This window comes from Pongo abelii, chromosome 2, assembly GCF_028885655.2.
Source record: "Pongo abelii isolate AG06213 chromosome 2, NHGRI_mPonAbe1-v2.0_pri, whole genome shotgun sequence".
Taxonomy (NCBI): Eukaryota; Metazoa; Chordata; class Mammalia; order Primates; family Hominidae; genus Pongo; species Pongo abelii.
Window position 1 is genome coordinate 9,425,248 of NC_085928.1, and position 23,955 is coordinate 9,449,202.

General features: G+C 50.8%; 1 protein-coding gene across 5 annotated transcripts in view; it reads right to left on the bottom strand.

Moving 5' to 3' along the window:
* Window positions 1-23,955, bottom strand: part of EEFSEC (eukaryotic elongation factor, selenocysteine-tRNA specific) — a 260,797-nt gene that overhangs the window by 44,237 nt on the left and 192,605 nt on the right. For 4 of the 5 annotated variants that reach the window (XM_002813162.4, XM_063721707.1, XM_054551283.2 and 1 more), the window contains exons 5-6: window positions 22,614-23,270; window positions 6,061-6,217 (exon numbers count right to left, since the gene is read on the bottom strand). In XM_002813162.4, coding sequence (XP_002813208.4) covers window positions 6,061-6,217; window positions 22,614-23,270 — 814 coding nt within the window. The remainder of the gene's footprint in view (window positions 1-6,060; window positions 6,218-22,613; window positions 23,271-23,955) is intronic. The other variant, XM_054551284.2, reaches the window with a different exon arrangement.

Below are 23,955 nucleotides of genomic sequence, written 5' to 3' on the forward strand. Positions count from 1 at the left end.
ACTGTCCTGGCCTTTTCCTGACCCTGGCCATGAGGCTGGACCGACCACTGGCCACAGGGTTCTGGCGAACATCACACAGCTGATTCTAGCTCTCTACACAGCCTTCTGCTCCCCGCTCACCCTTCTGCTCAGAAGGCTACTCCTCCAGGAAGCTTGCTCTGGCTCTCCCCTCAGGATGGCCACTTTCCCCCATTCCCGGCCACACGTCCCAGTGGCCACTTGCCATGCTGACTGTGAATGGCTGCTCATGTCTCTGCCTGTCCCACAGGGTAAGCACCTTGGGACAGGACTCTGAGAAGGATCTCAGTATCCCCCGCCCGAGCCCTAAGCCTCAACTAGGTTTGCCGAGCTAAATGGACTGGCAAACCCTGGATTGATTAATTTATTTACATTTTTGTAGGGATGGGGTCTCGCTTTGCTGCCCAGGCTGGTCTTAAACTCCTGGCTTCAAGCAATTCTCTTGCCTTGGCCTCCCAGAATGCTGAGATTACAGGGGTGAGCCACTGTGCCTGGCCCCCTTGTTTTAAAGACCAGGAAACTCGAGCCCTCCCCCCAAGCTCTGTTCCTAGGCAGCAGCTTCTGAGGGAGTCTGATGAGGTTGGTGTCTGCCCGCACTGCTGAGGTTCTGGGGAAGCCTGTGGCACACAAAGCACCAGGCTGTTTGGCCTCCACTGTGAGGCTGCAGAAAACAGAGCTGAGAGTGGCCCTCGTGGGCCTGGGTACATTCATTTGTTCATTCCAGTCCAGTCTATTCCACCAAACTCCTTCATTTATTCATTCATGCAAGCAACACTTCCTATTCCATGTAAATCCATCCCCTTCTGTATGGCACACTGATGGGCATAATTCAGAGTCACAGCCCCTGCAGCCCTGGGGGTGGGCACAGGGGCAGCATTGGGTGCAGGATGGCCCAGAAGCCCTCCTCAGGACCCCCTTCAGAGGTGAGCAGCAGTGGCTTTCCTGACTCCCTCTTCCCAGGGGCCACATGGTAGTCATTTCAGGCCCTCTGTCCAAGGGCCCACTGAGCTGAATGACCAACCCTTCCCTTCTCCCGCACACCCTGAGGGAGGGAGATGCACTTCAGTGCCTCACCCCCAACCCTGCCTATAAGGCATCATGGTGTGGGAAGTCTTGAGCAGAGTGGTTGAGAGTGAGGTGCTCTGGGTTCGAATCTCAGGTGCGGATGTTTTCTACCTTTGCCCAAGTGTCTGCTTTGGTCTGGCTTTCTTGCGCTGAGTGCCCACCTCTGTGGCACACCTCCCTGGACACAGACTATCCTTGCCCTGGCATGCAGCAAAGCAGTTTGAAATGGTCTGCTTGTGCAGTGAAACGAGGTGCTTGTTGCAATGGGAACACCAGCAACTGCACTGCCCATCCTGCCAGCCCCAGTCTCCTCAGCTGTACAGTGGGCAGCCCAACTGCTATACATCATAGCCCATATTTTGGGGGCTGTTTCTCCTCCTCCTGAGTGCTGGCTCCCCCTGATAATCAGTAAATAGAAGCTCCTTCTGGGGTCTTAACTGTAAGTATGGTTCTACAAATTTTTTTTCTTTTTCTCATCTGGAGTACATTAATCTGTGATTAGTAATAATCAAAAGGTTATTAAAGATCACCAAAAGTAAGATCTCTATTTTAGGGTTTGAATGAGAATTCTGGCTACTCACAAGACCAAGTGCCTGAGATATGAGTACCCTTTTGAGCTCCCGGCACGTGAGCAGCACCCACTGCTAGGATGAGGCCGCGGCTGTGGCCTTGAGTGGGCTATGTTCTCAATCACGGCTCTCTGGCTAGTATGAGGTAAGCACTTGCAGCTCTGTTCCATGGTCAGTTGTTACCTGGTGAGAATCAGTGACACACGGACACGCGAGTGGTAATAGGTGCCTGGGGCTTTCCAGTAACAAGGCTTTAAGCTCCGTGTGCCCCCCAATGCTAAAGCAGACACACACATGAGCTGTCCCAAATCAGCTGGTTCAGGAGCACCCTATGGGAGAGGGGCCACCTATCACGAATTTGGGCCATTCAAAAAGCTTGCCACATCTTGGCAGGTACACAAAACAACAGCCCTGGGAGATTTTAGATTTACAGAGCATTGTTTCAGGAGATAAGATCACGGGCACATGTGTGCCCTTTTCTGTCCTAGAGTAAATGCCCAGTGACTCAGAGCTGTCATTAGGAACAAGTCTATTCAGCTTCTCACATGATTCTTCTCTAGTTGGGAGTCATCAAGGTGTTCTTTTCTCCCTGCAAAGTGGGAACAGGAGGGGCTGCGGAAGCTGTTGTCCCACCCGCCATCCAGCCTGCCTCTGTGAGTGAATGCTGATGCCTGGCACACTGAGGCAGAGGGGAGGGTGGCAGCGGTGGGACAGACGGCTTGCCAAGATGAGATTTGGGAGCGCAGCCTCCCAGGCACAGTGCTTCTCTAAGCACCACATGGGCCTCCCAGCTCCAGACTCTTTGAAGACATGACTGCTCTCTAGGGGCATCAACAGGGCTGATGGAGAGGTGCGGGGTGACACAGACAGACCGTGGGCAAAGCCCTCAGGCTCTCTGCTACCCGGCTCCCACCTGTGAGATGGAGATAAAAAGACCCACTCCACCCTACAACCCTTGGGAATTACAAGTGATGCTATGACTTGGACAGGAACCTCCTCCATGTTCAGCTCCTTCCTCCAACTACTCTCTCTCCACCAGCAGAACTCCCCAGTAGGTTCCTACTGGCAGCTTGCCAGGCCTCCTATCCTCCCATGAAGTACAATTCTGCAAATGGCAAGGTCTTTGAAGGGAGATGTTTTGTAAATATGGGGCTTTCCAAACTTGAGATCCCCCAAGACTCTCTGGGAAGGCTCCTTGGGTATCAGGAAGGATGGGGCCGTCCCCCAGCCCTCTGATTTCCCATAGCACATTCTGGGAGTCAACAGCCCTAGCATCAGGACCCTTGTCTCTGAGGCAAGAGTCTGTGGCTCCTTAAAACATACTGTTTGTATATTACGGTTCAGCTTCACCTCGTGAACCTGAGGGCCAAGTGTCCTTTCTAAAATTCGAATAGGAGTTACGAGTTGCTAGGGGTCAAACCAGGCCAAAGGCATGCTTTGTTTAGCACAGACAGTTGTAGTTTTTAATCAGGAGATATTACATAAAAATAAAATTAGATAAAATGAGACCCCAGGCCTACATTCCCATATAGTAAAGAGTTGGCAGGACCCACACAGCAGCTCTCCAGGTCACCATAGTCCCCACCGCTCCCTATCACCTGCCACCTGGCCTCTTCAACACCTGCTTGGCCTTCCTGGCATCTGACCTTGCAACCCAAGGTGACAGGCTGATGGGAGGAAACCCAGGGGACTCTTCATTCTGCCTTTCCCAACCCAGATGCCCTGTAGAGCCGGCAGCGAGGCCCATGAAGTGCATCTGAACCCAGCCCTGTCCAGGAGCTGCAGGCTGGGAGCCTTACCTCGCACGGCACCAAAACCCAGGCTTCCCCACCCTGCGTGTCCAGGCTGCAGCTAGCAATGCACTCTCTCTCCCTTCACCTGGCACTGGATGGCTCAGGCTTCCTGAAGATTCCTTCACAATTAAGGCACTTCAAAAAGGTTAAAAGGGAGGAATCAGCAGGGAGTGGGGGTGGGAGGGATGGAAGGTGGTGGGTGGGATGGAGGAATCTGACCAGTGATATTTAATAAAAAGCTTAAAAGCCACAAACAGGAAGCAGGCAGACTAAAAAGTCAACATTGACCTGATGAAGGAATGTGAACTCTAGTGGACTGAGGCAGTGTCCCTACACCCCTCCTCCCTCCACTCCCACCCCAGCACCCCAAACAAGACTCCTCTTGGTTCTTGCCTGCCCTGGGAATACCCCAGCCCTGAGTTTGCCTTGGGCTACAGGAAGGGAGCTCAGGGGAAGTCAGCATGATCCTAGCAGTTCCCAAAGGAGAAGACCATAAGCTCTTCCCTCTGCCTGGTCCAGCAGGGCCCCAGAGCTGTTTAGGGGAAGGATCAGTGCTCTACAGTATGGCCCCCGACCCAGCTGGAGGCATCCCGGGATCCTTCCCTCCCAGAAAGCTCACAATAGCCCGGGCAGGCATAGGCACGAGGCCCTCGGGGACTGAGGTCTGGACGCTGGCCTGTCTGGCTCATGCCCCCTGCATGCTCCCTGGAGTCCAGAGAGGGGCCCTGTGGGCTCCAGTCTCTGAGGACAACCCACAGCCAAACTGAAGCGATGCACAAAGACTCCTGTTTGGCTGAGGTGAGGACTCAGAGCCACTATGGAGAAGTGGGGAGGACAGGACAGAATTTTAGAGCTTCACCGCTGGAGGCCTCCCATGGCTGGGTGCCTCTGCCTCCCTTGCCCCAGCCCCACCTTGACAGAGGCCTTAGGGGCTGCAAACAGGGAGCACAGTGCCCTGGAGAAGCAATGCCTCTGTGACCATTGCCCTTGCTCATGAGAAGGCAGATGCTATCTCTGGGCAGTGGAAGGACTTTGAAAGGAAAGGGTTCCCTGGCAAGGCTGTCAGGAGAGGGAAGGGTGCTCATGCCACCTGTGAACACCGAGGCAGCTGGGGTCTCTGTTTTCCAGCTGGAGCCAGGGCACCACCTTCTCTTTAGGAGATTTGACACAAGAAGCCATAAACTAACCTTGGTTGTTCCCCTGATCCAAACCTCCCTACAGCTTTCCATCCTCACAGGATTAACCTTGAGTCCTGGAGTTATGTAGAGGACAGTAACATGTCAATATAAAATCAGGAGTGGGTAAAGGTGTTCCCTGTAAAATTCTTCAACTTTGCTGCATGTTTGAAAATTTTCATAATTTTTACTGTATTATGAAATACAACAGAATTGTACTGGATTGGTTGTATCTGGTACAATTGTACAGGAGATAAAAGACAGTGGGGAGCTGGGGATGGTGGCACACAAACTGAGTCCCAGCTATTCAGGAGGCTGAAGCAGGAGGATGGTTTGAGCCTGGGAGGTCAAGGCTTTAGTGAGCCTTGATTGCATCACCGCATTCTATTCCACAGACAGAGTAAGACCCTGTCTCTAAAAAAAAGATAGTGGCTCATGGCCCATTCATATGAACACAGGCTTTAGTCCTTCCCACGGTCCCCAGTGCACAGTATGAGCCCTGGCCTGTGTCCTGCACACCTCTCTGCTCAGCACGCTTCTGCCAAACAACTGACCTGCAAATGCACTTGAAGCTCACTGTCACCTCAGGACCTTTACATTCACTTCCCCCTCGCTGTGGCATGCTCTCCCTGACTACCCATGTGGCTCCTTCCCTCCCTCTGTCCTTCCCTGATCATCCTATCCAAAGCAGCATGCTCAGCAATTCCAGCCCGTCCCTGCTTTATCTTTCTACGTGGTGCCTACTGCCATCTGACAGGGCTTTCTTTAGTATGTTTATTGTTTGTACCTTCCTACAACTGTAAGCTCCATATCCCCAGCACCAAGCACAATGCTTGCGACGCAGAAGAACATGATGCAGTGTAGGCTGAATAAATGCACAAGTGATTGAAGGATGAGTTCACTGACAAAATCCAAGGGCTCTCCAGCAGCAAACACACACCCTCTGACCCAGCCCATGGACAGGCCCCAGCACAAACTCAGCAGGTGGTGCTGAGCCTGGGGGTCTGTGCTGGGCAAAAGAGGGTGATAACTCACATCCCTGGAAACCCTACCACGTGCCAGGATGGTATGCCAGGACCCCAGCAGTCTCCCTCACCTGCTCTTCTCCAAACTGCCTGTAAGCTCAATCTTAGTCCCGCCTCCACAGAGAAACCAAGGGGCGGGCCCAAGGCCCCCTCAGATGGTAAATGGTACAGTGGGAACTCAGACTCCAATCTTGACCCTGCTCAGACCAGATCTTCACTCCACATCCAGGCTCTTCCTAGAACCCATACTGGCTTCCCAGCCAGAGGCCATGCTGCCATGCAGGCCAAATCACCCCGTGTCTCGGCAAAGGCAGGATAGGAACCTGAGCCAAGGAGCGACACCTTGGCACCGCCTCTGCCATCTCTCTGTGCCCTGCACGGTGTCCCTAAACTGGGAGGAAGTGACTGCACTTACCTGGGATGTGGATCTTGAACTTGCCGCTCTGGCCGAAGGCACTGTCGATGATGCCCAGTTCCCCAGTGGACAGGTGCACCTTGAGCCCCACGAAGAGCTGGATGTTGGTCTCCTTTTTGAACAGGGAGCGGCCGATCACACTGTAGTCATCCATAGCCTGTCCCCACACACCCAGCCACAGAGAGAGGGCATTAGTGGTGCACACTGAAAGAGCTGTGACTGTGTGCCTAGCCCCGGCTCTCCCGGGCCCTAGGCATGGCTGGCTGCTGCCCGCTCTAGGAACCCTGGGGGTAGCACGGCGATGAGCCCACCTAACAGATAACGAAATGCATGGGAGCTGGGCAGAAACCTGAGACTGGCAACTGCCACTGTAACAACGGGCCCTTCAAAACAGGCATGCTGTGAGCACTTTCCGCAGATAGCACCTCAGTCCCCACAGCAGCTCTGTGGCGCCACTTTACAGATGAGGAAATGGAGGCACGGCAGACTTCTGTCATCTATTCAAGGTCACAGAGCACAGGGGGTAGAAGTAGCTTTGAATTCAAGCCCCTGTTGCAGGCCCCCTCCCACCCCTGGGGGGCCACAATGACCCAGCCTGTCCCAAGGGCACCTGCCCAGAGCACTCTCCTTGAAGCTGTCACAGTCACCCAGGCCACTCCTGAGCCTGCATCCAAGGCCTTCTAGAACTGGCCTCCTCACTCTGGTTTCCCTCCCACAGGAGCCCCTGAGAGCCTGGCCTTTGTCTCCCACCCGCGGCACACACCCCTATGTATGGTGGCCCAAGGCTTTACTCTTGCTCACTCTAGCTGTGCCTGGAAGCCTGTCTTGGCCTGGCCCACTTTTCCTCCACAGCCCTACCTCCCTTCCTCCATGACGCCCTCCCTCAGTCCAGGCAGAATTGCTCGTTTCCCTGGCCCCTGTTGGCCATGGCCAGGCCTTTGCAGAGCTCATACCTCCTGCTGGCCACGTTGGCCACTGCTGTCTCTTTGTGGGTGCCTAGGCTGAGAGGAGGGACACACACATCTGTGAAAAAGTCAGCTTGGTGCAGCCCTGATTTCACCATGAGCAATGTTCATCCTGAACCTTCTCCCTAGAGGCTTGATCAGCAACTGAAAGTGTCACTCCCTCCCTTCTGAGTCTCTGGCAGCTCCAGCCCAGGTACTGCTTTTGGGATGGCAGCATGGCCAGGTGGCCTTGCCTGCCCCACCCAACTCCTCACCCCACCCCTGCTCTGTAGATCCTGCCTCCAGTAGCAAACTTGGGCCCCATGATAAGAAGTGCCCACCAGTCTGGCAGCTGTTATGGAAATGAGCAATGCACATACCATCTGGACCATCAATTTCACTTCTAGGAATGCATCCCGCTGATGTGCTTGCTGGAGAAGATGTCAGGAGAGGATGGGAGATCCACCCAAGGTCACTCACTGCAGCAGCAAAAGCTGACAATGATTTAGAAGTCCAGCCTGAGTTCAAGAAGTGGAGCACGGCCTCCAGAGATGACGATGTGACCATAGAGGAGAGTAGGCAGTGTGTATGGACAGATACAAAAACTAGAGTATTGTGTTTCACGTTAAAAAGCAGAGTGCGAGGCAAAGGGCATGTTGCAGGCTGTGTATGGATGGGGGCAGGGCAGGGGTGGATACACAGAAGGAATCAGGAGAAACTGATGCCTCCAGGAAAGGGAGCAGGGTGCCTGGGGACTTTTCACCGTACACCTTTTCTATCTTTGGCTACTGAAATACATGAATGCATCACCTGTTTTCAAATAAGTTAATAGAATTTAAAAATGTAAAAACAAACCAAGAAGTGCATTTTTTCTACCCACACACCAGGCGGACCTCCCATCCTCTCCTGACATCTTCTCCAAAGACAGAACATTTTCCTTTGATGGCTTCTGGTCCAGCAAGGGTGACAATTGCAGCCCCCTGTCCCCACCCAGGCAGCTTTCATCAGCTCTCATGCATTGTGGTCACCCCAAAGAGCTACTACTCAGGCCTCTGCATAGCTAGGCCCTGGGGTTACATCTGACTGAGATATAAGACCTGTCCTCCAGCATTGCAGTGGCCAAGAAACAAAAAAGGCACAGTCCCTGGACTAACAGCTTACAACTTTCTCAGAGAAACAGCTTGTAAGAGGCCCCACCAGGACCAAAGGGATAATACAGGCAGGTGTCCTTAGCAGAGCAGAAAGTTCTCAACATGTTGATATTAATATTCTTGTTTTATTCCTATAAGAGCCTACCATGAAACAGGCCTGTAGCTGTGAACAATCACATGTACTAGAGGAAAATAACAGAATTCTCCCTCCACCCCACAGCCCACAGCCTTTGCACTTCTCAGCAACAGATCCTATGAGCTCCCCATCTCTGTGCAGCCCCTGGTGCCCAGCAGGGCCTGGCCCAGAGCAGGCTCAAATCAAGGCCTGGTGCCTACAGCGTCCCCTGTGGCCCATGGTTCCCTCTTCCTGTACTCCAGCCCCTACTCCTCTCCAATCTTCATCCTGCCCTGTCTCTCTTCAAAGCACTGATCGCCACCTGACGTTATACCTTTAACCTTATCTGTTTACTTGTTTATTGCTTCCAACCAGGCACAAGCTCCAGGCAGAAACATGTCCCTCTCCTCCATAGCTACATTCCCTGCACATAAAACAGGCGCTTACTATCTATTCCTTGAATGTGTGAGTAAATGTTGCAAGAATACGTGGTTGTAGTTGTTGGTACATTTGCAAGGCTCACTCATGCCTGTAGGCTTTTTTTTTTTTTTTTTTTTTAACAGCTTCATTCAGCTATAACTGATACACAATAACATGAACATATTAAAAGTAAATAATTGGATAAGTCTAAGTATGTGTATACATATACATGTATATGATGCCTGTGAAACCATCACCATGATCAAGCTAATGAACATATCTATCATCCCCAGGGTCCTCATGCCCCTCTGTTATGCCTCCCTCCCTGCCTGTGTGGTGCTCCTGTAATGCTAGTCCCAGCTTGTGCACCGGGGACTCTACCCCCACCCAAGGCCCACCTTGGGCATTTCTTCCTTCAGACAGCTTCCCCGACATTGCAGGCACCTCCTCTCCCCTTGGCCCCCAGGACTGAGGCCAAGATCCCTCTGTTCTGAGAGCCTGGCCACTATGTCTTATCCCTGACAGCTGACCTATCTGTCTCCCTCCTTGGACTGGGAGTTCTGCGAGGAAAGGGTTCTGTGCACCTCCCATGGCCCTGACCCACCACAGGCCTGGTGAACGGGTGCTCACTGAGTGTGAGGAGGCCAACTGCACTAGTCCCACACATGGCATCAAGGGGAAGATGCCAGCGGGTAGAAATACATTACTCAAGTGGATATGTCCTTGGGAGACACGATTCATCTGAGAGTGAGCCAACAGCCCAGCCTGGGCTAGTTTCCTCCTGTCTACCTGGGAGAACACACTGACAGATCAATTCACGTCCCCAGTGCTGGTTCCCTCATGCTAAACACAGCAGGCCCATCACCCAGCCTCCCAGTGGGCCTGGAGGCCTGGCTCCAGGGTAATCAGAGCCTGGGATGGCAGGCATGCTACCTATTAGCCTTCCAGAACACGTTTACTGCATCTTCTCCCCTGCCCCCTCCTTTCTTTTGGTTATAAAATATTAACTTTAAAAAGCTAAATGCCACAAAGACAGCAGAGGATCCATCTTTCCCCAAGCCAGGGTCTTGCAATGAGGGCAGACTAATTTTATTAACTTCAGGGGAACTTCAAAAAGCTCCAGGGCTTTCATGCCAGACAGAGACGACTCCAAAGTTAGTTTAAGTGCTACATAAACAAAGGACTAGGGCCAGGGGAAGCTGAGGGTTCCCAGTGTTCCTTGTTTATGTTCTCATCTGACCTAGTGGGCCAGCACACAGGCTGGTTGGCCCCCAGAATCCTGCTGGTGTGTGGTGCAGCTCGGTTCACTGACCTACATTCCCACAATATTGTTTTAAGCATCCGGGATAAGGTGAGGAGTGAGTGGGCTTTTTTTGACCTTCTGAGGAGGGCCTCTGGGGCTGGAGTGGCAGTTTAGAAAGGATTTCAAGTTCAAAGGGAGTGTCTCTGTCACTCCTGCTCTCTTGTTTTATGGCTTGGCCAGAAGACACAATAGCGCTGAGTGGGTGAAGCATACTCTCCTGCAAACTTCTGTGTCTGCAGTTCCATTTGTGGGGGAGGCGCCGTGAGGGCTGGAGCTGGACGTCTGCACACATTCAGGAACCCCGTGTGGTCTCAAGAGTGCTGGCGTCTTCTGCCTGCTAGTGGTCCCACACTGTCATTTCACAGCAGCTGGGTGGGTCTTTGCATTTGTGTCGGTCCCACAGAGGACACTGGCACTCTGGGCATGGCTGCCCCAGGGGAGGGGAGGCTGGAGCAGCAGAGAGAAGTCAGCAGGTAAATCCCATCTCCCTCCAACTTTCCCAATCCTTGGCACTCTGCTCTCTCACCCCTTTCCCTGCAGCAGGTGAGCAGCAGTGTCCTCAGCCATGTCATGGGTGAGGTGTCCCCACATCATTATTTAATCTTTAGGAAAGCCCTGTCGGGAACAGGGGGCTCAGTAAAGTGAAATGATTTGCTCAAAGTCACGCAGCTAGTGAGTGTGGCAATGCCCCATTCCAACTCAGACTGTCTGGATCCAGAGGCTGGTGCTTTTCCTGCTGCAGGAAGGGCTGGGCCCTGTCTGCCAGGAGGTGCCACAGCAGCAAATGAGCCCAGACAACTTTCTCCATCCTTTGGGCTCACCAGAGCCATGTCATGACTGGCTGGACACAAATGGGCCTAGAAGTCCGGCCCAGGGGCACTGGGCAGCCCCATCCCTGCTAGTCCCAGCTGTGGGAAACCCCGTCATTGCAGAAGACAATCCCCAAGTTCAGGGACCCCAGACCCCACACCAGGTTATTTGGAAGGGAGGAGGAGAGGAGGGAAAGAGGGCAGATCCTGGCCCTCAAGATGCAGCACTTATAGTAGGGCCCAAACGCTTCACCATCACAGGAAGATGTTCCAGCCCAGTCAGCCCCTGCCACACTGAGAAGGACTGCACTGCTGTTGGAGGGAGGCTAAACTTTCCCCACCTATGGTTATAGGGGCCAAGAGGCAAACTACCCTTCCCATGAATTCCAAATACTCAATTTCCAGTAAAGTCTTTACTTCATGTCATCATAAGTTCTTAGAAACTGTTACTTTAAACAAAATAATGTACAGCAGGCCCTTAAATAATGTTGCTTCATTCAAAGTTATTTGAATATACATCAAAGTTATTTTGTTATAACATGAATGAAAAAAATAGATAGGTTTTGTTATACATCCTTTCCCTTAAACTCGTGGTTTCCAAGAAGCTAGTGACAATGTTAAGTGAGGATTTACTGTACAGGTCTCCATAACTGGAAAAAAATGGGCACACTGGAGACAACAGAAGAGAAAAGGCACAGCACTGTTTACATCACAGATTAGAACTTGGACTCTGGAGCCAGACCACTGCATTCAAATCCCAAGTCTGGGTGCCTAGGGACCTGGCCAGAGGCCTAACCTCTGTGGGTGCAGGCATCTCTCCATCTATAATATAGGGAAACAGAGTTGTTGGAGGTTTAAATGGGTGCAGGGGAGCACTTGTAAACAGTTGTTGTTGGTCTGGCCTCTGCCTGCCCCCTCCCTGGGCAGACCACTCTCCCTCCCTTAGGACTCTCTCAGACACACCACACAGGACTACAGGAGCAGCAGATGCAGGGCCTGTGCACCCCCGAGACTCAATGGCTGCCACCTGCAGATCTGAGAAGACATCGCTGACTAATGGAAGGCCCCCTCTAAGAGACTGCCGGCCTCAGAACTGGGCAGAGGGTTGCACTGGGAATTGGCTACAGAGAAGCCTGTGTGCCTGTCTCTCAGCACAGCAGTAGCTTGTCTATGCCAGCCTCACCAGCTGGATGGGGGGAGGAGAGGAAGGCAGTCCTGGAAGGCAGGAGCTGGTCTGAGCACATTTTTGCATCTCCAAAACCTACACCTCCAGAAATTACCGCTGTGTGTACTGGGGGCGAGGACTCAGTGATTGTCAGCTGCATGAAACCTCATTTAATCAGAAGGAAGTCTGGCTAGAAAGAGGGAGACAGCTCCTACATTCCTAAAGGATGCTGTGAGGCCTACATCTCTGGAGAACTTCAGGAAGACCAGGGGTCATGATCTGTCCGGGTGTCAGGAGGTGACGATGGGGGAACATGGCTTTGCTTTATCCTGTCCATCACTAGAAGGTGTGTGCATGCGTGTGTGATGGTTGGGTTCTTCACCAAATTATAGATTCTTCCAGCTAAAGGAAAGAGACCTCAGAGATCAGACACAAGCACATCCAATGAGGAAAGACCTTCAGAGAACAGTTGGAGGGTTTTCATTTTGAAATCAATCATTGTGACGTCAAACCAAAGGCAATGCATGTGGGATCTGCTCAACAGGCCTTGCTTCTAGGGAACAATGCTGAATCCAGGCCAGCACAGTTACAACAATGGCTCTAAGTGGGGATTCTCACTGTTTGCATGAATAATTTGCTCTATTTATTAGCCTTCAGTCACTGGAGGGACTGAGCTCCTGAGGAGCAGTCACTGTGCACATGGAAGTCCAGGCGCTTGCTTACACGCCAGGTGGGTCCCCATTGTCCCTGGCCTTTGAGCAGGGACTTGGCTGCTGGTGCACATAATTATGTCATTACACGTGTGTGTCTCTCTCTTTCAGGGCTTGGCTCCTATGATGAGGCTTGGAAATTGCCCAAGCTGTGAAGTGACCATTCTAATTCAAATTGTAGAAGTGATACGAAGGAAGGCAGGCAAACATGCCATGAAATGGAGCCCTGTGCCGACTCCAGGTCTGTGGCGAGGAGAACCATGTGCGCAGGACAGGAAGGGCTTGGGAGGCCTGACTTCTGACTCTGCCTCTTACAGCTCTATGACCCTGAGTGAGGGACTTCTCTGAAACTCAGTTTCCTCCTTGAAAAAGGCTGTTGTTAGGATCAGGGGTGTTGATGTTGATGATAACACCTAAGACTTGACAGAGAATGATGACCCAGAGGAAAGAATCTCAATTAGTGGATGTCAAATTGTGGGAGAAGCAGAAGAATAAGACAGCATTTGGTGCAGGAGATCTCAGATGCACAGAAATCACAAGATCCAGTTATCTAATCTGCCCAAGAGAAGCCAGAAGAACAGAACATGTACTCAACACCAACCACATGCTTGGAGCTGCCCACAGCTCTCTGCTTCTCTCCCTCTTACCCACCCCACTAGCAAAGTCTTCTCAGAGGACAGAAGCCAGCAGTCCTTGGATCCAATGAGGAATGGGAAGAACTCAGAGGCTGCCTGATCATGGATGAGTCCCTTAAAAATGAGGTGTTAACTCTTCTAGGCCACTTGAAAGCCACCAGGATTGACAAATTCTGGAAGGGGCCCTAGGATGATGGTGTTGTTCCAGTATCATCAGAAAACTTTCCCCACGGACAGTGTCTCCTCCTCAGTGCAGGCCATGGTCTGGTGTGGTGGGAAGAGCAGAGGCCCTGAAGTAGCCCAGGTCTCATCAACGCCTGACCAGCTTTTAAAGAAGAAACAGGTTCTGGGGGAGAGTGACTTGCCCATGGCCACATCGAGCTTGTGCCCAGCTCAGTCCATCAGTTTCCAGAACTGGCTCTTTCCAGCATGTCAAGCTGTCCTGACTCCGTGTCTCTATACGGGCAAAAAAAGCAATTTTCAAAGGAAGGTGAACAAGGACTCCAGCAGCCAAGCAAGACACTTAGCTATCACACCCTGACACTGGAAGTCAGAAGAAAGGCTGAGGATTTGGGCTGGGACCAGAATACGAGGGCAGCCATTTGATCATCTCCCTGGGCAAAGAGCTTCTCAACCTCTGTTTCAGGGGAACCTCTGTTTTCTCAAGTAGCCTGGGAGCCAATGTGGCCTTCAACCCTCTGGCAGGGACCCAGGGGAGTGAGGGCCAGCAGAACAGGCTCAGTGACCAGCTAGACCACAGCATGGCTTCCTGCAAGGGCGAGGGGCCCTGCAGCTGACCCGCTAGGGCCCACCAAGCCTGCCAGACCATCCTTGCTGAGAATGATGGGGCCCAAGCTGTGCCAGAGGCAGGTCATGAGCCAGCCTGCACCCCAGGCCAGCATGCTCCCTGGTGCCCTGGGCACATTTAACAAGCCATTGGCAGTGGAGTGGGTCAGAGCCAGGAGCCAGGAGGCAGCACCGCTTCAGACTTCAAAGCTGGCGAGTGCTCCTGATGGCGTCTGCGTGTTTACACTTGGTTGGGCCGATGCTGCCAGCTCCTGTGGCCCAGCCCTGAGGCCTTCCCTGACCGGCGCCAGTGGGTGCCAGACCCAGGATGGCTGGCACGCCTGGCCTTATCCCACCACTGTGGGAGGGGGATGGCATCTGCTATCACCCTAGCTGGGAACCCAGGCATCTGCATTTCCAGAGGAAAGTCCAAATAAATAGTACCGATGATACCCACTGTTTACCCAGGGCCCATTCTGTGCCAGGTGGAGTACTCAGCATGTTACATATAGCACATATACCTGCCATGTCCTGGGACCCAACTGCCAGCCAGCTAACATGCTAAGGTTGGGTATTGTCTTTGTCCTACAGGTGGTGTGGACCTAAAAGAGATTTCTGAGTAAGAGCTGGCAGGACCCCCTTTGTTTTGCAGAAAATTACTGGGGTGGAGCTGTGCATGCTGCCAGGGGCAAAGAGGGCTGTGGTGAGACCCATGAGAAGGTGGTGCCTTGGTGAGGTGAGGATGGCATCCTGGGGTGTGGTAACAGTGAGAAGTCTGCTGTGGAAGCCAGCAGGTATTGCAGAGCACTCACTGTCCTAAGTTCCAGACCCTCACCTCCTCCTTCATGTTCACACAGTCCTGAAAAGTCGTGATTTGTTACTAGTGGAGACGCCTGGCTCCATAGGGTGAGTGGCTGCCAGACCATTGAGCTCTGCGGCTCCAGACAGACCAGGTGACCAGAGCCTCACGGCGAGACTGGGATACAAAAGGGTAGGTGAGTGAGGCTGAGCCTCCCCTCTCTAGGCTGCCTGGGCTGGCCCTGCTCCAAGGGTTTCTCTAGCACAGGTGACCTAGAACACCCCCCATAGCCCCCAACCTGCATTACTTCCCCTGCAGAGTGAAGGGCCTAGCTTCGATGGCTGGCCCTGCCTGCCTCTTTAAGCTCCCTGCCCCTGCCCTCCCAGATGCCCAGGGCCAGGCATTGCTTGGCCTCTATGCTTTACAGAAGCAGTCCTTGGACCTGGAATGCCCCTCCTCCTCCTTCCTGTTTCCCCACACGGCCCCCAGTGTCTGAGCAGTGAACCTTCCAGTCTTACAAGATACACTTAAAAGGTCACCACTTTGTGCTTTTCCCTCACCAGCCTACTTCCTCCCACCTTGGCAGAGTTCCTTGTTTCCTCTCCTAGCCCTCTGCATATTCCTCTGATGCAGGCATGAGTCTCTGTCCTCTACTAGAAAGACCCAGTTTTCTATGAGGCTTTGGATCACTAAAGGAGGAGCAGCTGGTCTGAATCTGCATTTGGCTGAGATGCAGGTAACCTCCTGGGGACAGGAGCCAGTGGTTCCAAGCCTCAGCTTTTACATATCCTTCACCCCACATCATTTTTGCCAGATCTTTGCATACCTGACCTACTATTTACCTAATATATTTCTTTACATCTGCCTGGAAAAGAGACTTTATATAGCATCCTAAAGAAAAGAGTCACTAACCATAAACAGAGGAAGCTAATCGTAAAAGTACATACAATGCAAAAAAACCCCAAAGAATAATCGTAGTTACATACTATTGCTACTAGAAGGCTCTGGAATCTTGGCCTTGTTTTCCATTTGTTAAAAAGCAGGTTAGAATGTAATAGAGGACTGTTAAAGACACCTTTGAACAAATCTAAAGCTTTCTCTGCAAAGTAATCAAAAGATTGAAAGAACACTGAAAAAGAGAAAAATTTTATTACTAAGAGATTCAACATTCTATGATAGTATGAGAAACAGCCTTAACCAAATGAGGAGCAATTTACTAGAATATGTGAAAGAATGAACACACACACACACACACACACACACACACACACACACACGCACACTTTGTATCTCTCTCTCTCTCTCTCCATATCTGCCTATATCTATATATAACTGCTTTATTTCTCATTTTAGTGGTTCATGATTTTACTTTTTAAAATCTATTAGGGTTTTCTCTCTGTGGCCACAAATACAACTACAACCTAAGGTCCATGTGGGCAGAATTTTGTCTTTTTTATTCACTGTTACTTCCCTAGCCCTTAAGACAACACACAGTAGATGTTCTACAAATATTTGTTTAATGTCAACTGCTGAATATTTAGTTTTGTAAATGTTCCACAGGCATAGAAAAAAAACCGTATACTCTATTTAAGGAGTGTAAGAGTTTACATTTATCTAAAAATCAAGCTTATTGATTATATTCTGCCTCGTTGTCCTTATGTCTAGTAGGCCTGATTTTAAAATATGGACTCTGAAGTGCCACCTTATCATTATAATTCCATTTTTTATCAGGCTGTCCCTAGGTTTCTACTGTTTTGTTTTTATGTTTGGTGTGTACAAGTTTATAACCGAGCCTTTTATCGTTATATGATGTCCTTCTTTACCTTTGTCAGTATTTTTAGTCTTAAATGTCACCTTGTCTGAATTTAATATTACCATTCATACTTACTTTTTGCCCATCTTCTTATTCTTAACCTTTGCTTTCCGCTTTAAGTGTATTTCTTATAAACAGCATTAACTAGATTTTGCACTTTAACCCAATCTCTCTGCCTTAGCATTTAAATAGAATTTGGCCATTCACATTTAGTGTAATGACTGATACTTAATGTTGTTCCTTCTGTTATTATTTATTAACATTGTTCTTTTTTCCTTATTTTTGTTGGTTTAATCAAATTCATTCCAGTTTCTCCTCTGAGAATGTGAAAGTGCTATTACATTTTCACTGCATTCATATAGTTTCCTTCCCTTTCTCTGTACTCAAAATCTTGCACATATTTCTATATTTTTACTTTGAAACAGGATACCAGCTACTTACCACTATATGTTCTAGTAGTCTTTCCTAAACCCTCTCCCCAGAAAAATTAGCCATTTAGAACACTTTCACTTCTTTTCTTCTCCCACTCAGGTGAGACCTCTGGATGTCTCTACCAATCTAAGCTCCCTCTTCTTTTTTTTTTCTTCATTAACCCTTTATTACAAGTCACACTCTTATAGAAGTACACGTGGACTTATGTGAAAAAATCAAATGTATCCAATAATAAAAAATACAGCACATAAAGTAGTATATGCATCCCAGTGTTAGCACAGAGACAGTGGGCACCCAAGAAAAAGCCCAATTCCTAAGGACTGCTGAGAGAGTTTAATGCTTTCAGCTGCAGATAATTATTAGCATTTTCCTCGCAGGATGCTCATTCTAAGAGCCCTATTAACCATTTATATCAGGGGTTGGAAAACTATAGCCAAAGGGTCAAATTCTTCCTGCTACGTTTCTGTATGGCCTGTGAGCTAAGAAATGTTTTTATATTTTCTAATGGGTTGGAGAATATCAAAAGAATATTATTTTGTTACATGTGAAAACTATATAAAATTTAAATTTCAATGTTCATAACAAAAGGTTTTATGGGAACACAGTCATGCCCATTTGTTTACATATTGTCTATGGCTGCCTTTGCGTCACAGTGGCAGAGTTGAGTAGCTGAGTCTGAGACCTGATGAGGTGCTCAGTAAACTACAGATGGTGGTAACATAGTTACAACTTGCAGTACCTCACCCAGTGACACATTTTATTTATTTATTACTGGTGCATACCCATCACATGAAAACAAGAAAAGTGGACTTCAAATGTCACACTTTTAAGGCGCAGTGGGTATGGATTATTATTTTATCAAATTACATGGCAAAGTGCTGAGTTTGTTATTAGTTGTGTTAACAGAATACGAGATACACTGACATCACAATATTCCCAACTCACATAAAAACAATGTCAAAAAAGAGAAAACTTAAAACAGTATATTTCATCATAGCAGACACGCAAAACAATAAAAAATGGGAATGAGGATGCAACCAAAGTAGGTTTCCGGGTGGCTCATTTGTTAGCCAAGCAAGGAAAGCCATTTACCAATGGTAAGTTAATTAAATTGTGTTTGATCGAAGCAGCTGAAAGAAGAATCCAGAGAAAATAAGCTTGTTTAAGATTATTAGATTTGGGGCAAGAGCAGTTGCTTAGGTTTGGCCCATGGGCCATAGTTTGCTCAATGTAATACTAATGAGTTAAGCCACAACTGGTAGGGTACCTGACCAGCTTCCAGTGTGAGCCAGTGATGCAGAGCACAGGAAATAAAAACAGTCTGGACAGGCTTGGAAATTAGCATCTTCTGTATTCCAATAACTGTCCTCAGCATCACATATTTACATCACGCTGTTATTTTCTTTCTAGACCTTATTATAACCTGAAAATGTCTAATTTACCGTTCACTACTAGCCTCCCCTACGAAGACAAGAACTTTGTCTATCTTGTTGTATGCACAGTGCCTGGCACAAACGTAGGAGCTCAGTAAACATCTGAATATATGAATGAAGGATGCCTTTATAGGAAATGGGATCAGAAGGCCTATATGCCTTAAGCCCCCCTGGCGGAAAGTTCTCACTCAACACATAGGTATAGTGCCAGGGTCTCCCTTCGTGATGAACTGAGATAGCTCAGAGGCCCAAGCCCAGGTTCTCAGAAGGCTAACTGTGCTTGCAGAGTAGATGTGCTGGCCTTGCCCGGAATCACAGAGCAAAGGCTGGGTGCTGGCTCACCATGGTGGTGGAGATTCTGCCCAAGAGACTGGATTTCACCTTTTCAAGATTCTCTGATCTCCCAGAAACTTCTTTGAATAGACATGTCCAGAAAGCTGACTAGTAGCTGTGATGTGCCCAGGAATTTTTAGAGTCAGCCAAGCACAGCGGGGAAAGAAGAGCACAGGGCACTTCTCTGGCTCCTGCGCTGGATAACGACACCCATGAGCCTACCTGACTCTTAGCCCCTCCCTCTTCAACCAAAACTGAGTGGCTCCTGATAGGGACCAGGGGGATTGGCTCCTGTGCTTCAAAGAGAAATAATGGAGTCCCAGGGAAAAGAGTGGACTCACGCTCTAGGCATTATTATTTTGACTCTAAGAGCTTAAACATTAATAATGATAAAACAATAAGGATGCAGTAGGAGACAAGCACTGATCTCAGAACCTTATGTGCAATCCCCCATCTCACCTTCATCTAACCCTGGTGCAGCACTGTGAAAATTCCCACTGAACATGGAAGTCTCATGGTCTGCTCAACTTTTCACACTAGCAGGTGGTAAGGCTGGGAGTAAAGCCCAGGCTTGCACATTGGACCAGTCTGTCGGATGGCCAAGCCCCTGGTCAAGCAAGATGATCTGAAAAATCTCTGGGTGATCTGGGGCCTACTCAAAGCAAACAGGGCTGCCCCTTTGGAACAAACTCAGCCAATCACTCACGAGCTGCAATAGGAACACTACCTTCTTGCTTCACCTGATGAGAGTTGGCTCTTACATATGAAGCCACAAGCTATGATGGCTCTTTCAAAACAACCTGATGAGGTCAAGACCATCCTTCAAAGGAATGAACAATTGAGATTAAATGGCTGCCCAAGGCGTACAGCTGTTTTGTGGTACAGCAAGGGCTTGAGCCTACTCTGCATGATCTCCAAGTTCCACCTTACCAGGAAGGAAAGTCTCCCACCAAGGAGATTCGAGCTTTTCAAGAGAACGCAGACTCTTTTGACACACTGGGCAAGAATCTGTCTGACAAAGTGGAAATTTCATGACTCAAAAGAGACCAGCTAGTCCTGAGTTCAAACTCCAGCTTTACTACCCTGTGACTTTGGGCAGGTCACTTCACATTTCTTGGGCTGGTTTCCAGTCTGGCTGCCTTTAGGGAGGGGACCTGGGTTCGTAGGAAGAAAACTTCCTTACACTGAATAATTATTGTCTTGTTTGAAATTTTTTACCATGTGCACGTATTACTTTTCCTAAATATTTGCACATAATTTGATTGATTTAATTGGGGAAAAATGTACATAGGAAAAATAATGACCTCTTCCTCAGGGTTATTAAAAGGTTTCAAAATAAAGTATGTAGCTAGTAAAGGCGCATAGTATATGCTTAATCAATAGAGTGGTGACAGAGTGGAGGGAGGCAGGAGGCAGGCTCATTCCTGCCCTGGGGCCCAGAGGAGAGCATGTGGCACAGAAGCCCCAGCCTACAGCCAGCCCCTAGCATTAAGGCAGGTGCCCATTCAGCTAGAGCCTCAGGGGGTTGCGAGTTGGGGAAGCTGCTCCTAGCCTGGGCACCCATGCCCTCTCCTCTCTTGTGGAGCCTCAGGAAGCCCCTCTTCCTCGACCAAAGCCCTGGGCTCATAGGATCTCACCTCTGCACACATCCACAGTCACCCTGTGTGGCTGTCCCTGGTTGGAGACAGCCTGTCTCTCCTCTGGGTTGTCTATATGGGATTTGGACTCAGCTTCTGTGGACTGCCTACAGTTCTTGTGCTTCCACTTCCAGCCTCCCTGGACTGAGCAGGAAAATGCTGGTGGCCCCAGGGATGCCCCAGGTTGGTGGCAGGACATAGGCCAGGCATGTCTCCTGGCCCCTCCCTCAGCTCTTCGGAGGCATGAGTCATTGCGGCCATATGTTTACTTGCTCCTCACAGACCCTCCCTCCCAGTTCTCAAAGGAAGTGACTGCTGCACCGCTGTTGACAGGCCTGAGTGGGAGCAATTAGACCCAGGAGCCACACCAATTGGGATATTACTCTCTCATAGATATTTTACTATAGAATAATTATACTCCAAACACTGCTAATAAATCAGGCTAGACAAATGAGTGACACACACTTCATCAACTTCATCTTCAATCAGCATCTTGGGGCTGGCCTAACCTAAGGCTGATGGAGCCCTGAGATCAGGCCCCAGCAGCCCCCCGGAGCTAAGGGTCCAAGCTCTGGGTCTGGGGAAGGGAGAGGAAGGGGTTGCTCCTCAGTCCCCCACTTGAGGGCAGGTCTAGGTACAGGGGCAGGAAAAGAAGAGTGCCAGGGTGGAGCACCCAGGAAGAACCTAAGACAAGGAGAAAGGGAGGGGAAGGGGCTGCAGTGACAGAGAATCCCAGACGAGAAAACCAGTGGATTTTCTCCCAGAGGAGAAAACCTGTGGACGGAGATCTGGAGCGGAGGGTGGGCGATGGAAGCCCACCACATGTGACACCGTGGATGGGCCAGATGTTGTGCTGGCACCTGCACTAAGCCCAGGGGACCTCATCAGGCTCCTGTGAGGAACTGAGGCCCTTGTTGAAAGCCTCAGGGCAGAACCCTCCTGCTAGGAGCCTGAGCCCCCGACAGTGGGGTTGCCAGCACTCCGTGCTTTTTAAGCCAGTCAAAGCCCAGTCATGTCCCGGTACAGCTACTGCTGATCTGCTTGGACCCACAGCCAGGGAGCCAGCCACAAGAGACGGTGAGGTTTGGCTGTCCATCCATCCTGCCTTCAAGGCCCAATGGGCATGGATTCCCACTCAGCACTGTGTGGACAGCTGCTGGGGATGGATGCCCCATGGGAGGAGGTGATTCCACTACTTTTGGGGAGACCACCATGTTCTGTCCACCCTAGTGGCAGGCCTATCCCACCCAGCACTGGGCCCAGGTGCTGATGCACCACAGGACCAGCCGAGGGAGCCCCAGGGCCCAGTCAGAGTTTCCTGGGACAGAGCAGGCACCACCCTGAAAGCACAAGGCCAAGGGCCGCACAGCAAGGCACAGCCAGGGCCTCATCCTACTTCAACTAGACTGGCTCACCTACATGACTAAGGCCTGCATCCAGCGATGGTGAACTTCCGGCATCCTAGGTAGCCAGGGGCTGGACCTCCCACTGTGTCAGCTTCCTGTACCTTCCTTCCTCTTGCTCTCTGGCACCCTTAGCCCCTTCTCCTCAGTCCACAGGCGAGGAAAGACCTGGCCTGGCACCACTGATGGGCAGTGATTCCCTCTGGACATGAGCAGCTTGCAGGGGCACGTGGGCAGATCCCAGCTGGATGGAGGTACAGTGCCCACCAAGGGCAAGAGTGTGGGGCCTGGTCAGGGCAGCAGGCCAGGGAAGCCAGTGCTAACTGCTGCCATCTGACACTGGCTGTGGGGGAGCCCAGACCTGCTCAGACCCATGGGGGCCACATCTACCATGTAAATAAGCGGGGGTGGGATAGCCGGGTGTGGTTGGGTACAGTGGGGGTCCCCCTGCCCAGGTGCTGGCCCTGGCTCTGTGACTGACCAGCTGAGAGAACTGTGGCCACCTGACCACTCTGGGCATCACATGCCTTGTCCAGAAACTACAGAGGTTGGCACCAGAAGGTCTCTGAGGGCCTTTCTGGCTCTCATCACAGATGTCAGGCCATGGATCCTGGCTGCCTGAGAAAGAGGGGAAGGGGTGTGGGGCCAGGTCAGGGCATGCTCACCCGCTCCACGAGGCCATGCTTGTGCTTCAGCTTGTACACCTTCAGCCTGGGCAGGAAGCTGTCGGCGTAGTTCCTGTCCTCTAGCCCGTGGAGCAGGATGCCATGGAAGGCTAGCCGGCACGTGTTGGTGTGAATGTCCACATCTAGCCTGGAGCCAATCACCAGGCACAGCCGAGGGCAGGTGACGGGCTTCTCAAACTCCACCAGGGCCCACTGCTGCCGAGGACAATGGCCCTCTGTGGCCTGGCCAGCCTTCTTGTCAGCCTCATCACTGTCTGTCACTGCTGGTGTCAAATCCTTGGACAGGTACTGCTCCTGGAAGAGGTATTCTTGAGAGAAGTCGAAGGAGTCCAGTATAGGCTCCTGGTCAAAATTATCCAGAGCAGGGCTGAAGAACATCAACCGGCCCATGACTGTTTCATAGCCCACTGTAATGTGGAACTTGGCCTTGGTTTGCAGGGGCCCCCGGAAATACGGTATCTTTTCCACAGAGATGAGGGCCGCATGGACAGTGTGCAGGGACTCGGGGGCACACACCAACCCGCGCTCCAGCAGCTTAGGGTCAAACTGGGTGACGCAGATGCCCAGCCGATCTCCTTGCATGGCTGAAGTGATGGGCATGTGGAACATCTGCATGGACTTCACCTTCTTTACCACCTGATGGGGAGTAAGCAAGAGAGCACATGAAACCAACAAGCCTCGGGGCTGTGGGGAGGAGAGGGGAGCTGCAGCTAGAGAATCCTGTGCTTACCACCACCTGCAGGCACCGTGAGGACCAGCCAAGGGGGGTCTGGGGCCCAGGCACACTCTCCTGGACCAGAGCAGGTACCACACTGAAAGCACAAGGCCAAGGGTTGCCAGCAAAGCAGGGCCAGGGCCCCACTCTCCAAGTCTTACTGTTCTGTGGGGAAGGCAGGGGTCATAGCAGCCAAATCCCTGACTACCTTAGTTGCCTTCACCCCTGCTCTAATCCAGGCTCCAGTCCCTCCAAGTTCTTCCCTTCCATCAATCATGCTAGCATTTTTCAGCCCTCTGTCCAGGTTTGCCTGCCTCCTCCCCCCAGAATGCCCTCCCCAGCTGCTCAGCTGGCCAAGCGGTGCCCATTTGCCCTCTAAAGCCTGGGACAAACACCACTGCTCTGGAAAGCCTGTCCCAACTCCCAGTGGCAGAACTTGTCCCTGACTCCTTAGTGGTAACCCAGCCCCTCTGAATCCCACAGCCTGCTGCATGGTCACTGTCTATTGTGTATCTGCTGCCTGCTGGCTTGTTGGTAGCCTAGGGCAGGATCTCTCTTCATTCATTCAACACATATTCCCAGAGTGCCTATTGTGTGCCAGGCACT